The 18,878-nt window shown below is 41.5% G+C and overlaps 1 protein-coding gene and 1 long non-coding RNA gene across 2 annotated transcripts; one reads left to right on the top strand and one right to left on the bottom strand.

Annotated features, from left to right (window-relative positions):
- Positions 1-940: 940 nt before the first annotated feature.
- On the bottom strand, positions 941-12,904 carry LOC123615743 (uncharacterized). The gene is made up of 3 exons (XR_006723413.2): positions 12,468-12,904; positions 11,896-12,003; positions 941-2,660 (listed from the first exon to the last, which is right to left on the bottom strand). It is a non-coding gene; the product is annotated as an uncharacterized LOC123615743 (long non-coding RNA).
- On the top strand, positions 12,887-17,817 carry XBP1 (X-box binding protein 1). The gene is given in 6 exon segments (XM_074356633.1): positions 12,887-13,172; positions 14,221-14,317; positions 15,308-15,436; positions 16,228-16,287; positions 16,290-16,373; positions 16,673-17,817. Coding segments are annotated over 6 exon segments (1,155 nt in total). The 5' UTR covers positions 12,887-12,945; the 3' UTR covers positions 17,231-17,817.
- The last annotated feature ends 1,061 nt before the right edge of the window (positions 17,818-18,878 follow it).

Here is an 18,878-nt window from a genome sequence, read left to right as displayed (position 1 = left end):
GGGAGAGAGTAAGAAATGGCGGAGGGAGTGACTGTGCAGAATTTAAAGCCAAACAAGGAAAGGGTGGGGAGGACAGGAGGGAAATTCTCTGTCTCTCTCAAGCACTCTTGCCTCCATTTTTAAAGAAAAGTTGTTGTAGAAAGGAAGGAAGGAAGAAAGAAAGAAAGACAACATTGTAAAATGACTGTAACTCAATAAAAAATGTTTAAAAAAGAAAGAAAGAAAGAAAAGTTGTTGGTTAAAACAACAATAGCAAAGAAGTCTTGAGGGGGGCTAAGAATGAGGTAGGAAGGGGACAAGGGATGTCCCGGAAGAGTTGAAATAAGCATACAGAGATCCAGAAGGATCCTCTTATCCACTTAGTCTCAGGAATAGCAGCAGGTGTTAAAGGCTGAATATATATGTTGTGTTAGTTTCAGGTCTTTTCTTAGCAACCAGATGAACTATTACTGCTTTCTTGAGATTCTAGCTCAGGGGCCAGGTGGCATCTAGTTCTCTAGCAGGGAGAAGGGGCAGGGGACAAAGTAAAGCTAAATCGTAATTTATCCCTCCTCTTTAAAATCAACTATACTTCAATTTAAAAAAAACTATAAAGCTAAATCCTGTGCAAACTCCTATGCATCCTTCAAGGCCCTCACAAACATTGCCTCCTTTATGAAGCCTGCTTTCTTGAGATTCTAGCTCAGGGATGCTCCTGTCCCTGGACAGGTTGGGGTCTGTGTCTGGGTCAGTGGGCACTCTGGTCACCTGCTCCGAGGAGGCCATTTGTGGGCGGAGGGGGGAGGGCTCACACAGGGAGCTGTCTCTACTGCAGTCATCCTCCTTCAGGTACCAAGGCAAAGCCTCTCAAGTGAAGTGAAGAGGCTCATGCCCAGATGGACTGCCTTTGCTCTGGGATCTGGAATTAAAGGCAACAAGCTCCTTGCTGTGTTCCAGGCGCTTGCTCTGTGAGGTTGCTTTCATGCACATTCCTACCTTTTCTAGTAAAAACAAATGACAACAAAGAAAAAGAAAGCTCCTGAAAGAGGTTCATGGTTTATTCCAGCTCACCCAGCAGAGCCAAGCACTAAGCCCTATGGTCCTGCTCAAGTTCAGGGGTCGGTCCTCCACCTCTCAGCTCCCCACAAGGCTGTGGATCAGGCAGGCACGGACCATGACAAGAGCTTTTGGAAACACATTGTGGATCCCAAGGACTGTAATCAACTATAATTCTGGAGCTCTCAGTTGGAAAATACAACCCATTTTCAAATGGAAAATGATTGTGTTTAGTATGAAACAACAGGGTCCCTTTATGAAAGTGGAGAACCCAACCTCTTCTTTCCCAGATCCTGCAGCCTTGCTCACCTGCTCTGTGCAGTGCAGCTCCCACAAGCCACCCACCCCCAGGTATGGCGGAATCCAAGCCCTGCCCCCAAATCTCACCGTAGGTCACGGGTCTGTAAATGTTTGCAGCCCTCTGCTGGGAATGTTGTCTTAGGTCACACTGACAGAGTCGGTCATTGGCAGCTGGTGGCCAGGAATGGCCCACCCAGGGGTCAAGTGGGCATTTTGTTCTCTGGCTGGGAGAGGGAGCAACTGGGGAAAACTCACCTAGTGTGCATCACTACGACATACCTGCTGCTTCACAGACCCCATCCCTGCTTGTGACCAGTGATCAGATTTTATACTTGGACATATTTTAAAGACTTGGACCCTCCATTGTTCTGCTTAGCATTCTGGGACCCGTCGAACTTCTTAGCTACCAAATATCAGAAGATGGAAGAAAGAGTGAGATGAATGGGAAACCAGGAGGCACGTGGGAATGGCACTTGGTGTTGAGGATCGACTGTCCTCGGTAACAATGTACATCACATGCCTTGTGTGCTTTCTCTGTGTCACAAATGGTGTTTAACACATTATCTTGTTCAACCCTGATTCTCATTTTACTGACAGGGAAATTGAGGGTCAGAGAGGGTAAGTAACCTGTCCAAGGTAACCTAACTAGTGTGTTGGAGCTGAAAACCAGCCTGAAGTCCATCCATCTATGTCACAAGCCCAGGCCCCTCGTCCCCCGGTTGTGAGGACCATTCTTACAGGGTCTGGAAATGGAAGATAGATGGTCTCTGTTCCAATCTTCTCGGAAGCAATCCTAATTCTATTCCCTCTTCACTCTCAAAGCTTTTCTCTTCTCATATCTCCTTTATCCACCAAACCAGAGTTTGGTCTTTATTTTATCTAGCTGGCTCATGGAACCACATAAATCCTGGCTGTTTTCATGGAAAAAAAAAAAAAAGATTGTGAGAGAAGAGAATAGAAAATGTTCAGCTTGCTGTCTTTCCCCATGGGAATATCAGATGCACAAAGTCAGCTATAAATAGATTTTCTTTTTTTTAATGTTGCGAGTCCCTGGGCCATTCTGTGGAAATCCAGTCTTTTACGAGTCAGGTCTTGAAAAAAACTCACAGCATCACCCAAAGGCAAGGGCCACCTCACCAAAGGGAGAGGGATCCAGTTGCTGTTATTTTGGAGTCAGCGCCTCGGGTGTGTATGTGTCTGGGAAGGTTGAACTTGAGTAAATCCAGTTCTTCAAGTAAGTATCATTTACTGAACTTAGTCATGAAACACTCTGCAAAAACAGATGTACCAAACGGAAGCTAAGTCATCAAAACCAAGGCAAGATCCTGGAACAGAAAACAGACATTAAGGGGGAAACTGTTGAAATCCAAATAAAGTCTAGAGTCTAGTTAACAGCACTGTGTCAGTGTTGGTTTCTGAGTTTCGACAAATGTACTAATGGCAGTGTCAGAGGATGACATTGGGGGAAACTGGAACCAGGATGTGGGGTGCCGGCATATGGAATTCTCTTTACCAGCTTTGCAACTTTTCTGTCAATGTAAAATTAAGCCCCCCAAAATGTTTATTAAACATTTTCAAAACCAGTGAATTGATATTTATTCTCCTAGGACTAATGAAGGGGGCCTGCAGGGCTGAAACTTGTTTCAAGTAAGATAAAACTTGCTTTTGTAGCTGCCTTTGAACCTTGGTGTCAGTCAAGTTCTCGATAATGGAGAGTTTGTGCTTTCTTTAAAGAGACAAAACCAAATGTTGAGCCATTTACTGCTCTGGGTCAATGCCATGTGAAAAAGAAAGTCATGCAATATCCTTTCACTTTTCAAACGAACCTTCTTTTGTTGCTGTGCGCTTTTAAGCTCTGTTTAATTTACTGAGCACAGAGCTGCAGCATTTTGCAGAAGTCAACGGAGTACTGAATTTCTTAGAACCCTAACACACACAAAGGAGCTTCAGGGAGTGTTGCAACTCTTCTCCAGGAAGGGTTGGGCAGCCGCAGGACTGAAGGAGACATCCGCCAATGCAACCAGGAGGGTTTCCTGCCCATACCTTTGGCGTCTAAACATTACTCAAACAGTTCACAGACGTCCGCCTCTAAACACATGGTCATGAAATTAAAAGCACTGGAATCACTCGTCCTAGCAAACCAAAGAACTTCATCCATTTCTTGGGGTGGGTAATGAATCTCTGTGCATCCAGTGGGTTTCTTAGTTGTGACAAATGTACCATGATTGTGTAAGAGGACAACATTAGGGGAAACTGGAACTGGGAGACGGGTGTACATAGCACCTTCTGCAAGATTAAGGTGCAACTTTGTGTCCATAAAGGAAGCGAAAATATTATATACAGACCTTTGTTCTTCACTCATATCATTTAGGAGTTTTTCACTTCTCCTTGTGAGAATGTAAAAAGTTGTCTTAAATTTTTGCTTTCCTTTTCCATTTTAACTGGTGTTTGGGGAGCTCCATGTGCTCAGGAGCCCCCCCCCCCCTTTTTTTTAATACAGTGAAAATTTTTATATTTAGAATTAGCCAGCTAGATTCAGTTTAGATGATCCCAATTTTGTTGGCAACATCCAAAGCACCACAGCCAGGAGCCAGCCATATATGCCTTCTCCTCTCCATCAGGCCTGATCGGGGTGTTGAGCTGAGCCAGAACAATGAGCAACGTGGAGCTTTCTTGATAGAATCTGTCCCTTGACTATAGCATGGGAGCCTATAAAATATGACACCGAGCAAAGGCCTTAAACAGTGAGTCTTTAACAGTGAGGGTCAGAATTGTGGCACCACAGAGCCAGGACTCCTGAATTCTACTCCCATCCATTCTTCTCCTGGACCTTTTTCCTTTTCTTTTCCTCTCTCTTTCTCTCTTTCTTCCTTTCTTTCTCTCTCTGAGCTTTTCCTTCCCCTGCCTTCAAGGAGCTTCCAGTCTAATACAGAGCTCCAGGCAGATGAACTTGTACTGCCAAGGGTCACAGGTATTTTGCTGGAAGACTGTGCAGGTGCACAGGAGGGGGATATTTGACAAGAATTTAGAGCAATGGTTCTCAGCTGGGGGAGATCTTGGCTCCCAGGGGACATTTGGCAATTTTGGTTGTCATAGCTGGGGGGGGGGGGTGCTACTGGCAACCAATAGTAGAGACCTGGGATGCTATCAAAATCCTACAATGCACAAGACAGCCCCCCACAACAAAGAACAGTCCAGCCCCAAATGTCAATAATGCTGAGGTTGAGAAACTATGGTTTAAACAGAGAGATGAGCAGGGGTTTGCCGGGCAAACTCAGGGGAAAAGGACATTCCAAGAAAATGATAAGACTCGTGTATGGGACAGACAGATAAGCTGGAAAAGTAACCTGTAGCCTTAAACTGATTATTTTGGTCCTGTGAATCTCAATTTTTCCGGCCACAAAATAGAGATGCTATAAGGCTAAATGACTCATCTCTTTTCCTGGTATCAGAAGAAAGTCCCACTGATAAAAATTATGTCCCTGGGACCCACTTATTTCCAGTTGCCATACTTAAGCACACTTGATCCTTAGCAGTGCTAGTAGCCTATTCATGAGAAAACCAGTAACAGTATTTGGAAAATCTAACTTAGAGCAGTGTGGTAGGAAAGTGCCTGTAAAAGTGAGGATTGTGTTGTATGCATGTGTGTTATAAAAACCCAGTCACTATGATATTCCTATTTCTCATGTAATGTGGGACCTGGAAGTGGGCAGTCCAGAGCTAGGTCAGGGCTAGATGGCCACTCCAGGATGCCACCAGTAACCCAGACTCCTTCTCTCTTTCCCCTCTGACATCCTTAGCATGCAGCTTCCTTCCTCATACTTGCAAAATGGCTGCTGAACCTTCTCAATATTTCAAACTTTCATCAGCAATCCAGGCAAGAAGGAGCATTGCCTGGGAGAAAGGGGCAACAGGCAAAAGGTGAAAGGTATCCCAGAGGAGTCTTCATTTAACAAACTTCCCTGGAATCCTCTCTGCCTAGAACTTCCACTCATACAGCTGAACTTCATTCCACAGCTGTTCATAGCTTTGAGGGAGTCTGGAAGCTGAGTGTTTTCAGCTAGGTACCCTGAACAAAAAAAAAAACCTTTTTTTAATAAGGAAGAAAAGTAGAATAGATGCTGTGCGGGTAACTAGAAATACTGGCTTAGTGTCTTAAAACGAGCACATTCCAGGCTTTAGTAATGAGTCCAAGATAAACCAAACTTATGTTGAATTCCACTTTCAAGAAAATGGTATTATGCAGCAATCTTTCAGAGTAATTTAAAAGATGTTCTGTCTGTTAAAGCATATTGCAGAGAAACAGTTTAATAATCATTAAAAAAATATGGATTGCATGTCTGATAGGTACTCAGCACTATACTAAACACAAAGAAGTACAACACATATTTTTATTTCTAATGAGCTTGTTGAAATCTGGTCAGAAAAACATGTAACAAAGTAAACAAGTGAGAAGTTGAGTAACAATGAAAGAGTTAAATAACAATCAGCAACAGCAGTATAAGAAAGCCACGTGCTGCTGGTGGGAATGTCAAACAATAAAGCCACTTTGGAAAACGGTTTCTAAAAATGTTAAACATACACTGACCTCGTGATCCTGTAGTTTCGCTACTAGGTATTTACCCAAGAGAAGTGAAAATATAAACATTTCTTGCACACAAAGATATGTACACAAATGCTCGCAGCAGCTTTATTCACAAAAGTCAAAACTTGGAAACAATTCTGTTTCCAAACCCTAAAACACAATGGTCGATCTTACCCTGCAAGAGTCAAATAGAATCAAGTGTTGTGGCTGTTTCTCTTTTGCAAAAAGCACATGTTCTTGGTGGAGAGGAGAGTTCTTTATAAGCTCAGGCTTGTGAACTGTGCTAGTCACATCTTTGTTGTCTGCTCCGTCGGAGGATTCTAAGAGGTATATTCTCCCATTTTGATTGTGCATCTGTCATTTTCACTGTTTATTTCAGTTTTGGTTTTATACATTTCAAAATTATGCTACTGTGTTTATAAAATGTCTGACTCATAACTTGTGCCTTTAATCAACAGGAGAGGCACTTCTTTGTGCTTTTTTAATGCTTTTGAATTAAATTCTACTTTGTCTGAATTCACATGCTTGCTTTCTGTAAACATTTGCCTGGGAAGCCATTTTCCATTCTATGCTGTTTTGGTTTATGTGTATCTCCGATAAACAGCATATAGCTGGAGTTTGGATTTTTCACTTAAACCAGAGCCTCCTTTTATGAAGGGAATATAATCCATTCATATTTATTTTTGATTATATATTTGGACTTATTCCTACCATGTTATTTCATGTTTTCTATTTACCTTGTTTCTCCTTTAATATTTTTTGAATTTTGTTATTTTTACTTTCCATATTTCTTGTGTTGTCCTCTTTTCTTATATTTTTTGGAACAATTATTGCTCTTTCTCCCTCTCACTGGATTACCCTCACTCTTGTCTTCTCTGTCTCTCTCCTAATGGTTCAGTTCTATTCTTCTGCTACAGTGGTCTCAAAACTTTTTTTGTTCTTATGGTCCCTAAATAACTTAGTAAAACTAGATACTGCCACATATTTTAAATTTGACATCTAAAAGTTCTCATGATAAGCTTAAATAGTTGTAAAGGATGTCATTTCGAATGCAACTGGGAGTATTGACATTTTAAATGAAAACTTTTATATCACTTTTTTATCTGTCATCAATGGAATTGAAATATCCCAGTTATCTGCTGTCCATCAGCACACATTTTAAAATATGAGTCAAGGATTTGACCAAGAATAGCTGGCTGGGGTTGGGGGTTGACACATTCTAAGGCCAACGATTCAACCAGCCATTGTTAATAGATTAATTACATACATTTGTACACATGAGAATTTTAATGGGCACCTGTCTTCTTATTGTCAGAGAATAGAGTTAAAATCATGAGAAGAGGGAAGGCTAGAATAAACTCTTTGGTGTTGAACTGGAATTGGAGTTATTGGTGTATACTCATGAGTTTTTAATATATATAGGTAGATTGATATAAAAATAGTTGTAAACATACAAACATCTATTTCTGTTTCTTTCTATATATGTGGGTATATATACACATATACATAAATATATTTCCCAGTTCTATCCACTGAGACAACCTAAAAGCAATGATACCCCAGTAGCTATGAGCACACCCAGATATTTGTCACTATCATCCTCTATGAAAAAGAGCCAGAGCTTCTTGGAGAAATGGTCCATTCGAGGCCTGGACTTGGGAAAGAATAGATGAGTCTGGAATATCTTGTTATACCAGAAAATTAAGTGGTCAAAGAATGGTTGTGACATGGCAGAAAGGACACATGTGAGGAAGAGGCTCTCATACATGCTACAACACGGAAAACCTGAAAGACATTATATTAAGTAAAATAAATCAGGTGCAGAGGGACAAGTGCTGCATGATTCCGCTTACATGAGGTAACTAGAATAGGTAAATTCACAGAGACAGAAAGTGGAACAGAGGTACTAGAGGCTGGGAAGATGCGGGAAGGGAGAATTATTGTTTAATGGGTACAGAGTTTCTGTTTGGGATGATTAAAAAGTTCTGGAGATGGATGGTGGTGATGGTTGTACAACAATGTGACAATACACAATGCCACTGAATTGTATGCCTAAAAATGATTAGTGGTAAATTTTATGTTATGTACATGTTATCACAATTTTCAAAGGAGGGGACTCCCATTGGTCAAGTCTGAGACAGTTTGTGAGAATCAAAATAAATAATGTATTAATAGATTTTTTTTAACCTACTCAGTAAAACAGGACTCTGTGAGTTGATACTGATATGAAAAAATAAATTTAAAAAAGGAAAAGTTCTACCTCACAGGAGAATTCCAAGGAATAAATGGAGAAGGAATGATAGAATTAGGAAATCACTATGGTAATAATTAAGGGAAGAATCATCAATGGATCCTGGGTATACAGCAAAGTGACTCAGTTTATAGTTTGCAACTCTTTTCCATTATAGGTTATTACAATATATGGAATATAGTTCCCTGTGCTATACAGTAAATCCTTTTTGTCTATTTTAATTATTATATTGGGGGGGAGGTAATTTATTTTATATATTTATTTTTAGTGGCGGTACCAGGGATTGAACCCAGGACCTCATACATGCTAAGCATGCACTCTACCACTTGAGCTACACCCTCCTTCTTTGTCTATTTATTTTATATACAGATATACTATCTGTTAACAGATATACTATCTGTTAATCCTATACTCCTAATTTATCACTCCCCCGCTTTCCCTTTTGGTAACTGTAAGTTTTTTTTGTCTGTGAGTCTATTTCTATTTTGTAAATAAATTCATTTGTATTATTTTTTAGATTCCACATATAAGTGACAGCATGTAATATTTGTCTTTCTCTTTCTGACTTTCTTCACTTAGTATGATAATCTCTAGGTCCATCCATGTTGCTGCAAATAACATTATTCCATACTTTTTTATGGCTGAGTAGTATCCCATTGTGTATATATACCCCATCTTCTTTATCCATTCATATGTTGATGGACAGTTAGGTTGCTTCAATGTCTTGGCTATTTTAAATAGTGCTGCTATGAACACTGGGGTGCATGTATCTTTTCAAATTAGACTTTTCACCTTTTCCAGATATATGTCCAGGAGGGGGATTGCTGGATCATACGGTAACTCTATTTTTAGTTTTTTAAGGAACCTTTGTACTGTTTTCCATAGTGGCTGCACCAATTTACATTCCCACCAACAGTGTAAGAGGGTTCCCTTAACGGACATTATTGGAAGAATCAAGAGAAATCTGAATGGAGTTTGGCGATTAGTGATACTGGATCAATACAAATGATAATTTCCTGATTTTGATGGTTCCATTATGAGGAGACTATGCCTTGGTTTTAGGAAATACAGGAAGTATTTAGGAGTAATGAGGCATCATATCTGCAACTTCCTCATAAATTGTTCAGAAAAAATTATGAATATATATATATAAGATACACATACATAGAGAGAGACTGACAAGGCAAACCCAGTAAAAAGTTAATTGGAGAGTCTGAGTAAAAAGTCTGAGTGAAGAGTATGTTGGAACTTTTTGTACTATTCTTGCATCTCTTCTGAAATTTGAAATTATATCAAAATCAAAAGTTAAAAAAAATTAACAATCTCTTTATTAAGTACCAGAAAACTCGGATGTGAGGGCAGTCTGGCTGCGACATCTGTCACCCCATTGATCACCAGGGTTGATTTGGCTGATCTGGCTGGCTAGGCGGGTGTCCCCTTCCTCCCTCACCGCTCCATGTGCGTTCCTCCTGAAGCTGGGCGCTCGGTGGAAGAGGACGACCAACCCCGAAAAAGGAGGACCGTTCTGCTCAGTCAAAGGTATATGACTAGCTGCGCTCCCCTGCTAGAACCTCCAAACAAGCTCTCAAGAACCAGAAAACTTACCTAATTTTTCTTTCTCTTTTAAGTTATATTTCTATTCTACTTTCCTCACAGACTTTTATCTCAATGTACTATAGTTGTATGCTTAAAACTAATAGTCTATGTTGCATAAAAAAATATATTTTAGTATTTAAAAACTTTCTTCAAACCATAAAAAATCATTCTACATGGAGCTATCATAGCAGTTAAAATCAGTTCAAATTTTATAAAGCTTATCAAAACAATATATATATTCCAAATTTTGATAATTACTGAACAGAGACAGTAAAATATTGGAAATGTATCACTGCATCATGTATCAGTGGATTAATAGCACTTATTGCTAGAGCAAGCATTAATTCCCCCAAACATTGTTCATATAACTAGATAACTAAATGGATGGAGAAGGAAGGCATTTTGTTACAATGATGTCTTTCAACTCTTTGAACATCTTTCGAGTTAGAAGCCAAGTCACACTGTGATCTATCATTAACAATTATTGTACTGAAATCCCAGCTGACAGCTCAATTTTGCCTTCCATCAATTTTATTGAAAACAAAGAATTAGAACCAATGCAGTCAGAAGGGGGAGGGTTTAGCTCGAGTGTCAGAGTGCATGCTTAGCATTCACAAGGTCATCCTGGGTTCAATCCCCAGTATCTCCTCTAAAAATAAACAAGTAAACCTAATTACCTCCACCCAAAACAAAACACGAGCAGAAAAGAACCAATGGAGTTGGAAAGGGATTTGATACTCAATGACAAAGGTTATTCCCTTTTTTAGCCTCATCACCAGAAGTTAGACTGGTTCATTTGTTCAGAACCCCAGAGGTTCTTTTTCTACCTCAGGAGAGTGCACCTTGGGAAATGAGTGACAAGCTCTAGAATGACTGTGAATAAGAGAAAAGGTGGCTTCTCCCTCCCGCCCCCGCCTTTTTCAATTGGAGGTACTGGGAATTGAACCAAGTACCTCACGCAAGCTCGGCATGCTCTCTACCAACCGAGCTTACCCCCACCTAAGAGAGGTGGGATAAAGAATCCGTAGGTACCTGTGGTCAGTGGCTACCATATTAAGAGCAGTTCTTGAATTTCACACTTAGTTCAGATTGCTACTGGGTTTGGTGTAGTTTTTTTACACTGACATTTATTTAGACTTAATGTTCAACTTTTTCTCATCACTTTTCTTTGCAATTCACAAAGACTGAGAGCTTTGTGTTTTACATATTTTATAGCTCTTATCACAAGTGCCTAGGAACTGTTTTAAAATATTAATGGCATCTGAAGCAAGAATTATCAGAGAAATCATGCAGAGAGGATATAAAACTGTTCAAAGGTTTGGACTTGCATGTTCAAGACTACATGGACAGCAAGCTGCATTGGGTCAAATTACTGTTTTTTATGATTTTTAACATGTTTATGGAAAAAATAAAAGCCTCAAAAACAAAGCTGGGGGAGTCCATTTCAACATTCCACTTCTACAGCATTAACCAAGACTAAAATGCAATCCACTGGCCTTTTCTCTTCAAGTCCAGCCTCTTATGCCTTCTCCATATGGTTACTCATTCACACTGTGCTGGACTAATATAGAGACCTCGTGCATTTTCTTTTTACATCTGAATGATTAAAATTTCTTTTAGTTTCACTGAGATTTCTTACACAGTGTCAGGCATCCTTTTGGCATTCGCAAATATTAACTCAATAAATAAAATTACTTGACTCTTTTCAGAACCTCTTACAGCTTTCCAAGGTCCTTTAATGTAAATGTGTAAATCTCAACCAGAAGGCATTCGAAAGATTTTTCCAGAAAGGTCCCAGGGCCAGGACTGAGTCTCCTGCCCCTGCAGGCACCTTAGGATCCAGCTAGCTCAAGGCTGAGGGTTTAAAATGAGGCAGTCTTCTTTGTCCTGGAGTCTCTGGTCAGCCCTCACCTCTTTTCCAGTCCACAGAAGGAAGCAGCCTGGGCCAGCTCAGTTTAAATAAACAGTCACTGATTCCACTCTGCCAATTTGGAGGAAGAAGACTAGGAGACTCAGAGCCCAGCCCAGGGAATGACAGAAACTGTGCCCCTACAAAGGGCCTGTGTATCAGGAGACCGAATTAACTTCTTTCCTTCTTCCCCCACCAAAATATAATTGAAGCACTGACCTGACTTCATAACACCAAAGAATTGCCTGGAACCCGTCTATCTTTACACTTCTTGCGTATCTTCCAATCACCAGCTACGAGACTTACTGACCATTGCAGACCCAGAACCTAGAACAGTGGAAGGAGTAACTACATGTTAAAGAAAGTATTGCTTTGTAATTCTACGGAACTCAACAGTTTGTAATTTGCTTCAAAAAAGTGAAAAACGCCTGGGTAGGGTGTTTTCTCGGGTTTCTCAATTTTAATATTCCAGTGTCTAAACTGTTCCCGAGCTACTGTTCAGGGGCCCCTCTTTCACAACCATTCGCCGCAACAGGTGGGCAGAAGCCCTGAATCTACTCCCGTGAAATTTTCTTTTCTTCTCATTAAAAATAAAAAAGTAAAAATAAAGTACACTCAGAGCAGAAAGCTTAGAAATGCAAAGAAAAATAAAATTACATGTATCTCTGCCACTCGGGGAGAACACCTATGATTTATTAAGTCTTCACTAGGAGTTAAACCTAGTTTTAAATGCGCGATCTCATTCCCTACAGACTTCTGTCCCGGAATGTCTTTGCAGGCTTTTTTCTAACCTAAGGCCGCAGTCTCCAGTTCCTGCTCTGCTCTGGGCCTGTCCGGCGGAGGTAAAACTCCGTCAGTCTCAGTAAAAATTCCTCAGACAGGACCTCTCTCAGTCTGGAATTAAACTCTTGTCATTCCAGGTGAAAATGCGTCAGGCTTGAGGGGGGAAATCCATTTACTGAGGAAACTCCGTCTGACTCTGCCTCCAACGAGCCCATGACTCCGGCCCCCTCAGCAGCCCAGAGACCGGAGACGTCTGCCCGTCGCCCGCGCGAAAAATGCCCAGACGCCCCCTGCCTGGGCGGGCGACCGCCACGCTGGACGCCTTGGCCCCGCCCCCTGGGTCCTCCGAGCCAATGGGCGCCGTGATGGGCTTGCGTCACTCGGCGCTGGCCAATCGCGGAGGGCCACGATCGTAGAAAGGCTGGGCGCGGCGGGGCTGGCCAGCTGGGCGGCGGCGGCGCGTACTCGCGTAGACACGGTCTGGTCATGGTGGTGGTGGCAGCCGCTCAGAGCCCGGCCGCCGGGGCCCCCAAAGTACTGCTTCTGTCCGGCAAGCCTGCCGCCGCCGCCGGAGCCCCGGCCGGCCGGGCTCTGCCAATCATGGTCCCGGGCCAGCGAGGGGCCAGCCCGGAGGCGGCGAGCGGGGGGCCGCCCCAGACGCGTAAGCGACAGCGCCTCACGCACCTGAGCCCCGAGGAGAAGGCGCTGCGGAGGTGGGCGAGGGTCGGGGGCCTGGGACCAGATCCGAAGGCGGGACAGGGGCCTGGGGCCGGGTGCTGACCGCCCGCAACGTCGGGCGCCCCTGGCCTGGCTGGTCTGGTGCCATCGTGGCGCGGGGCGGGGCGGAGCAGGAAGTCTGGACTGACCGATCCACCGCGCTGGGTGGAGTCCAGGGCTGCTCAGGCCTTTTAAAAATGTCCTTCTTTTCTGTTTCATTAAGAGATGACCAAAGCTGGTTATGCAGGCACCTGGGTTCCAGGTTCCTCCAGCTCTGTGACCACAAACCCGTGGTTCAGCTTCTCTGAACTTGGGCTGTAATATGGAGTCGATTGGTTTACCTACTTTTTTTGGTGGCGCACGGAGCAGAAATGACAGCTGTCGAAGGGGCTGTGAGCACTGTAAGGCTTACTAGTTAATAGTCTGAGTCCTTAAAATATCTACTTCAAGAGGTCGTTGGGGAGATTGAGAAATGCCTAGTACTTAGTCCTCTGTAAATATTAGTTCTTTAATGATGAATGTGCTTTTTGTGATTTTTAAGTGCCTCCTCCAGCAGACACGGGCCTAGGCTCTCAGCACCAGGGCGAAAGTCCCATCAGCCTCTCCCTCATTTAAATTGGGTTTGGGGAGGGAGGGTTCATATCATAGCGCGATTACAGCCTTCACTAGATTTAATTAGTCCAGGTTGGCTCCTGTTCAAGGAAATTGAATTCAGGAAACAACGGGGGAGTAGAAAGGCGGAAAGGAAATACCTAATGATGCAAGATGACTAATATTTGTGTCCAGCCTCCGTGCTGTGGCCCGAATGAGACTGAGGTGGATGACGCAATAGGGAGAGAATAAAGGAGGTCTTCAAGCTGGATCCACAGAAGGCTGATTTTGTTTTGTTTCGTTTTATCGGGAGGAGGAGCCTAAAGTGTATTTTACCATGTCTACCTTATACTGTAAACTAAAATGAAAGCACCATCTGGCCAAGTTTTCAAATAAGGATATATAAATAAGGCTTGAGATGACTCAGTGTGAGATGTCTCTTTCTGTTCTCAGGAAACTGAAAAATAGAGTGGCAGCTCAGACTGCTAGAGACCGAAAGAAAGCTCGAATGAGTGAACTGGAACAGCAAGTGGTCGATTTGGAAGAAGAGGTAAAGATACTTGAGGCCGAAGTCTTATCTTTCATCCATTGTATGTCTTTCCTTGGTGAATGGCCTTTTGTTTGCTGCCCATCCCCAGTTTGATCCCCTTTAGAATACAGTTGGACATATACTTAAAAGTTTAACTAAGGGAGAGGGTATAGCTCAGTGGTGGAGTTCCTGCCTAGCATATATAAGGTCCTAGGTTCAATCCCCTGTACCTCAGTATTTATTTAAATCCCCAGTATTTATTTAAATAAATAGGTAAATAGATAAATAATTAAACCTAATTCCCCCCACCACCACCAAAATATAAATTAAAAAAAAAGTTAAACGAAGTTAGGATAGATAAGTAATTGGTTAAGTGGTAAAGCTGGATGAGAGCAGAAGTGATTGACCAACCCTCTGGCGTTTGATGCTAGATCTGTCTCAGAGCTGATGAGTTACAATAATACAACAGTGTTTTATCAGTTAGTACTAAGAAATTAGTAAAAGCAGATAGGAAATTATTGCTTAAACTTGAGACCTTTCCTGGCTTGGCCAGAAGTCCACTAATGGTTCCCTTCCCCTTCTAGAACCTAAACTTAAATTGTTGCCAGTTAACACATCTTGAATACATAAGGATTATTTGTATTGGTTTTTGGGTTTTTTAACATATTGATTGTATAGTCCACCACTACCACTTTTATTATTACCTGCCAGTTCAAGATAGGGTTTTTTTAGACATATCTAAATTAAAATCACAAGCCACTCTTTGCTGAGGGCTGTATTAGTAGTTGCGGGCATTGTGTTATATGTGACCCCATGAGATGGCACTTCTTAAATAGCTTATTTTTCATAATTAAGATCTTGCTTTCTAATACCTACTGTGAACAACTGCATAAGCATAGTTTCCCAAAAGATCCAGGAGAAGGAAGGGAAATCTATTGTAGTGAAACTTTGTCAGGTGGATTAAGTGAAAGAATTAGAAGCTTTAATAGCCTTTTCTGAATTTTCTCCCAGAACCAAAAACTTTTGCTAGAAAATCAGCTTTTACGAGAGAAAACTCATGGCCTCGTAGTTGAGAACCAGGAGTTAAGACAGCGCTTGGGGATGGATGCCCTAGTGACTGAAGAGGAGGCAGAAACCAAGGTAAGTCATGTCCTTTATTTGTTGCCTTATGTGAGAAGTGGTTTTAAGTGACATGACATGACCTCTTTCTTTAATGATACTCATTTTTCAAGAGTATAGTGAATAGTACTAAGTCCTAATAATTAAGTTTCACGACTCTCTCAGGGCAAGTACTAATAAGTGCTAGTAGCCAACAAGATTTATCTACCATGCCAGCATTAAGGAGAGCCAGAACAAGAGAGCCAGTCAGATCTGACTTTGAATGCTACTAAAATTATAGTAGTTCTTTGATGAATGAATAGAGAAAGGATTTGTTGTGATAATGACACCTTTCTGATAGAAGGGTTTTAATCTATGAATCATGGCAAATTCAGTGATAACACTTAAGTGGTCTGAGATTGACAGTAGGACAGTTCTAACTGTGAAGGTGATGTTCAGAACAAACTTTTAAAAAATCACTATCTAAAAAGATTCTGGGCTTAAGTTTACTATAGAATTTTATTACTAGGAACATTATTTTTATCAAGAATATGATTAAGGTATTATTTATTAGTCATGCCTGAATCTTTGGGGAAGAAAAATGTTTTGTTGTACAGAAAATTGCAATGAAAAATTAGTCTTACCTCCCTTTTCTCATCTGTTCTTGAGGAGGGCTCAAGAAGATGGAAAGAACAAAGGTAAGGGAAAGATTTCAGCTCTAAAGAATAGTTTTCTATGTTTCTTAAAAGTTGAGAATCAGCTGCCTGGCAAGCATTTCCTCAGGGACTCTAGGCTTGTTTGAGCTGTCTATTCACGCTGGTCTTTCCTCCCAGGGGAATGGAGCGGGGCCGGTGGCCGGGTCTGCTGAGTCCGCAGCACTCAGACTACGTGCACCTCTGCAGCAGGTGCAGGCCCAGTTGTCACCCCTCCAGAACATCTCCCCATGGATTCTGACGGTGTTGACTCTTCAGACTCTGAGGTAGGGCTTATTCAGATTTACTAAAGAGCTGTATAACTACTTAATTCCATCTGTTTGATGCCTCACATCCCTAAGCAGACAGATGAGGGTAGCAAAGCTAGTTTTGGTTGAATTAAAGGTGAACATTGATTACCTTCCTATTTCCAGGTGGCTTAGGACATAAAGTATAGATAAATGGGCCTGGTGAGTCCTGGAGGTTATGTAGCATAATGATTAATTTACATCATGGAACTTATTACCAAGTTAGATTCTCAGGTGCATTGTAATAGTTGAATTCCATTTAATTTTGTCTTTTTCAGTCTGATATCCTGTTGGGCATTCTGTTCAACTTGGACCCAGTCATGTTCTTCAGATGTCCTTCCCCAGAGTCTGCCAGCCTGGAGCAGCTCCCAGAAGTCTACCCAGAAGAACCCAGTTCCTTACCAGCCTCCCCTCATCCATCACTGGGGACGTCATCAGCCAAGCTGGAAGCCATTAATGAACTGATACGTTTTGACCACGTATATACAAAGCCTCAAGTCTTAGAGATACCCTCTGAGGCAGAGAGCCAAGCTAATGTGGTAGTGAAAATTGAGGAAGCACCTTTCAGCCCCTCAGAGAAAGATCACCCTGAATTCACTGTCTCAGTGAAGGAAGAACTTGTAGAAGATGACTTCATTCCAGAGCTGGGTATCTCAGATCTGCTTTCAACCAGCCACTGCCTGAAGCCATCTTCCTGCCTACTGGATGCTTATAGTGACTGTAGCTATGAGGGCTCCCCTTCTCCCTTAAGTGACATGTCCTCTCTGCTTGGTGTAGACCATTCTTGGGAGGACACTTTCGCCAGTGAACTCTTTCCCCAGCTGATTAGTGTCTAAGGAATGATCCAATACTGTTGCCCTTTTCCTTGACTATTACACTGCCTGGAGGATAGCAGAGAAGCCTGTGCCTCATTCAAAAAGCCAAAGTAGAGGGTGTACAGTCCTAGAGAATTCCTCTGAAATGTTTGTTCAAACCTCATAGGTCACCCCAATGTCTTTTGACATTCAGTGGTTCAGGGTACGTAGATATTTTACTGTAATCCAGAATTACAGCTTCTTAGGTTGTACCTTTGTCTTAAGGGCAGTGGTTTGCCCTAAAATACTTACATAAGAGTCACTGGACAAGTGTCTAAGATGTGGAATTAATGAACATTTCTTTAACATTCAATATATCTCTTCCCCCTTCTTGGTTTCCCAGGCTTGCCTCCAATTTTAGGTCCTTTAGTTTGCTTCTGCAAGCAAAGAAAACACCTACCTGTGGGGGCTCCTTTTCCCTCATGTACAGTTCAAGTAAAGATCAAGAATCTTTTACGGAAATTTACTATGTAAATGCTTGTTGGAATCTTCCCCTGCTAGTGTAACTTTTGGAAGGTGCTTTCTCCATTTATTTAAAACTACCTGTGCAATTAAAAAGTACAATGCAATGTCTTTGTTCTTTGATTCCCTCTTGAACTTTAAGTCTTAATGTGTTCTCGCTAGGTGTATTACTGTTTGCCATGGTAGTGAGCATGCCACTTTTTAAAGTGACTGAAAGCTTCCATCCCACCCGCCACCCCCCTTAATTACTGCCTGCTTGAAGTCCTGGCTGTTGTAAATAATACACCCTGAGCAGTACTATATTCCTGAGAGTTTTCTTCAGCCAAACTGATCAATATTACAGCTAGTAAATGGCAGAGCTGTATCTTATGTTATAGGACATGCCATTAAGTATCAATATTCTCTTACTGTTACTACAGAAATTAAGAACATTTTCTAAACTCAGAACTCCCTGGGTTCAACTCTGCTACCAGTTAGCTGGGTAACCATTGACATAATATCACATTTCTTCATCTGTAAAGGGGCATAATAGGCTCTCCAAAGGTTGCTAGAGGATTCAAAGAGATGATGCATTATAAGCACTTAGCATATGAAAGTTTTTGAATGCATCACCCCAAGCACTCAAAAGGCAACCAGTTACCTCCTAATCCACTTTGGGTTTTAATTTTTCACAGAATTATTTTTTAAAATTGATGCATAGTTGATTTACACTGTTGTGTTAGCTTCTGGTATATAGCAAAGTGATTCACAGGTGTATATATACACATTTTTTCCTATCCTTTTCCATTATGGTTTATTATAGGATACTGAATATAGTTCCCTGTGCTATACAATAGGACCTAATTTACTTCATATGTAGTATAAATATGTATATTTGTATCTGCTAATCCCAAACTCCTAATTTATCCCTCCCTCACCACCCCCTTTTCACTTTGGTAACCATGTTGTTTGTTTTTCTATGAGTGTTTCTCATACAGAATTATATACACTCTAGAACGTGTTTCACAAAATAATGAACCTGTAAGAAAACATCCTAGAGACAATACTACCCCCAAACTACAGACTTGGTAACCTCATCATCCATGGTGCATCTTTTCCTTGGGAATCCACTTACAAGCTAATAAAGGAATTCTCTAATTTATAGAAATTATTTTACCCATGCCAGCAT

Source organism: Camelus bactrianus, chromosome 32, assembly GCF_048773025.1.
Source record: "Camelus bactrianus isolate YW-2024 breed Bactrian camel chromosome 32, ASM4877302v1, whole genome shotgun sequence".
Lineage (NCBI taxonomy): Eukaryota > Metazoa > Chordata > Mammalia > Artiodactyla > Camelidae > Camelus > Camelus bactrianus.
This window is presented reverse-complemented; position numbering and strand designations above follow the sequence as displayed.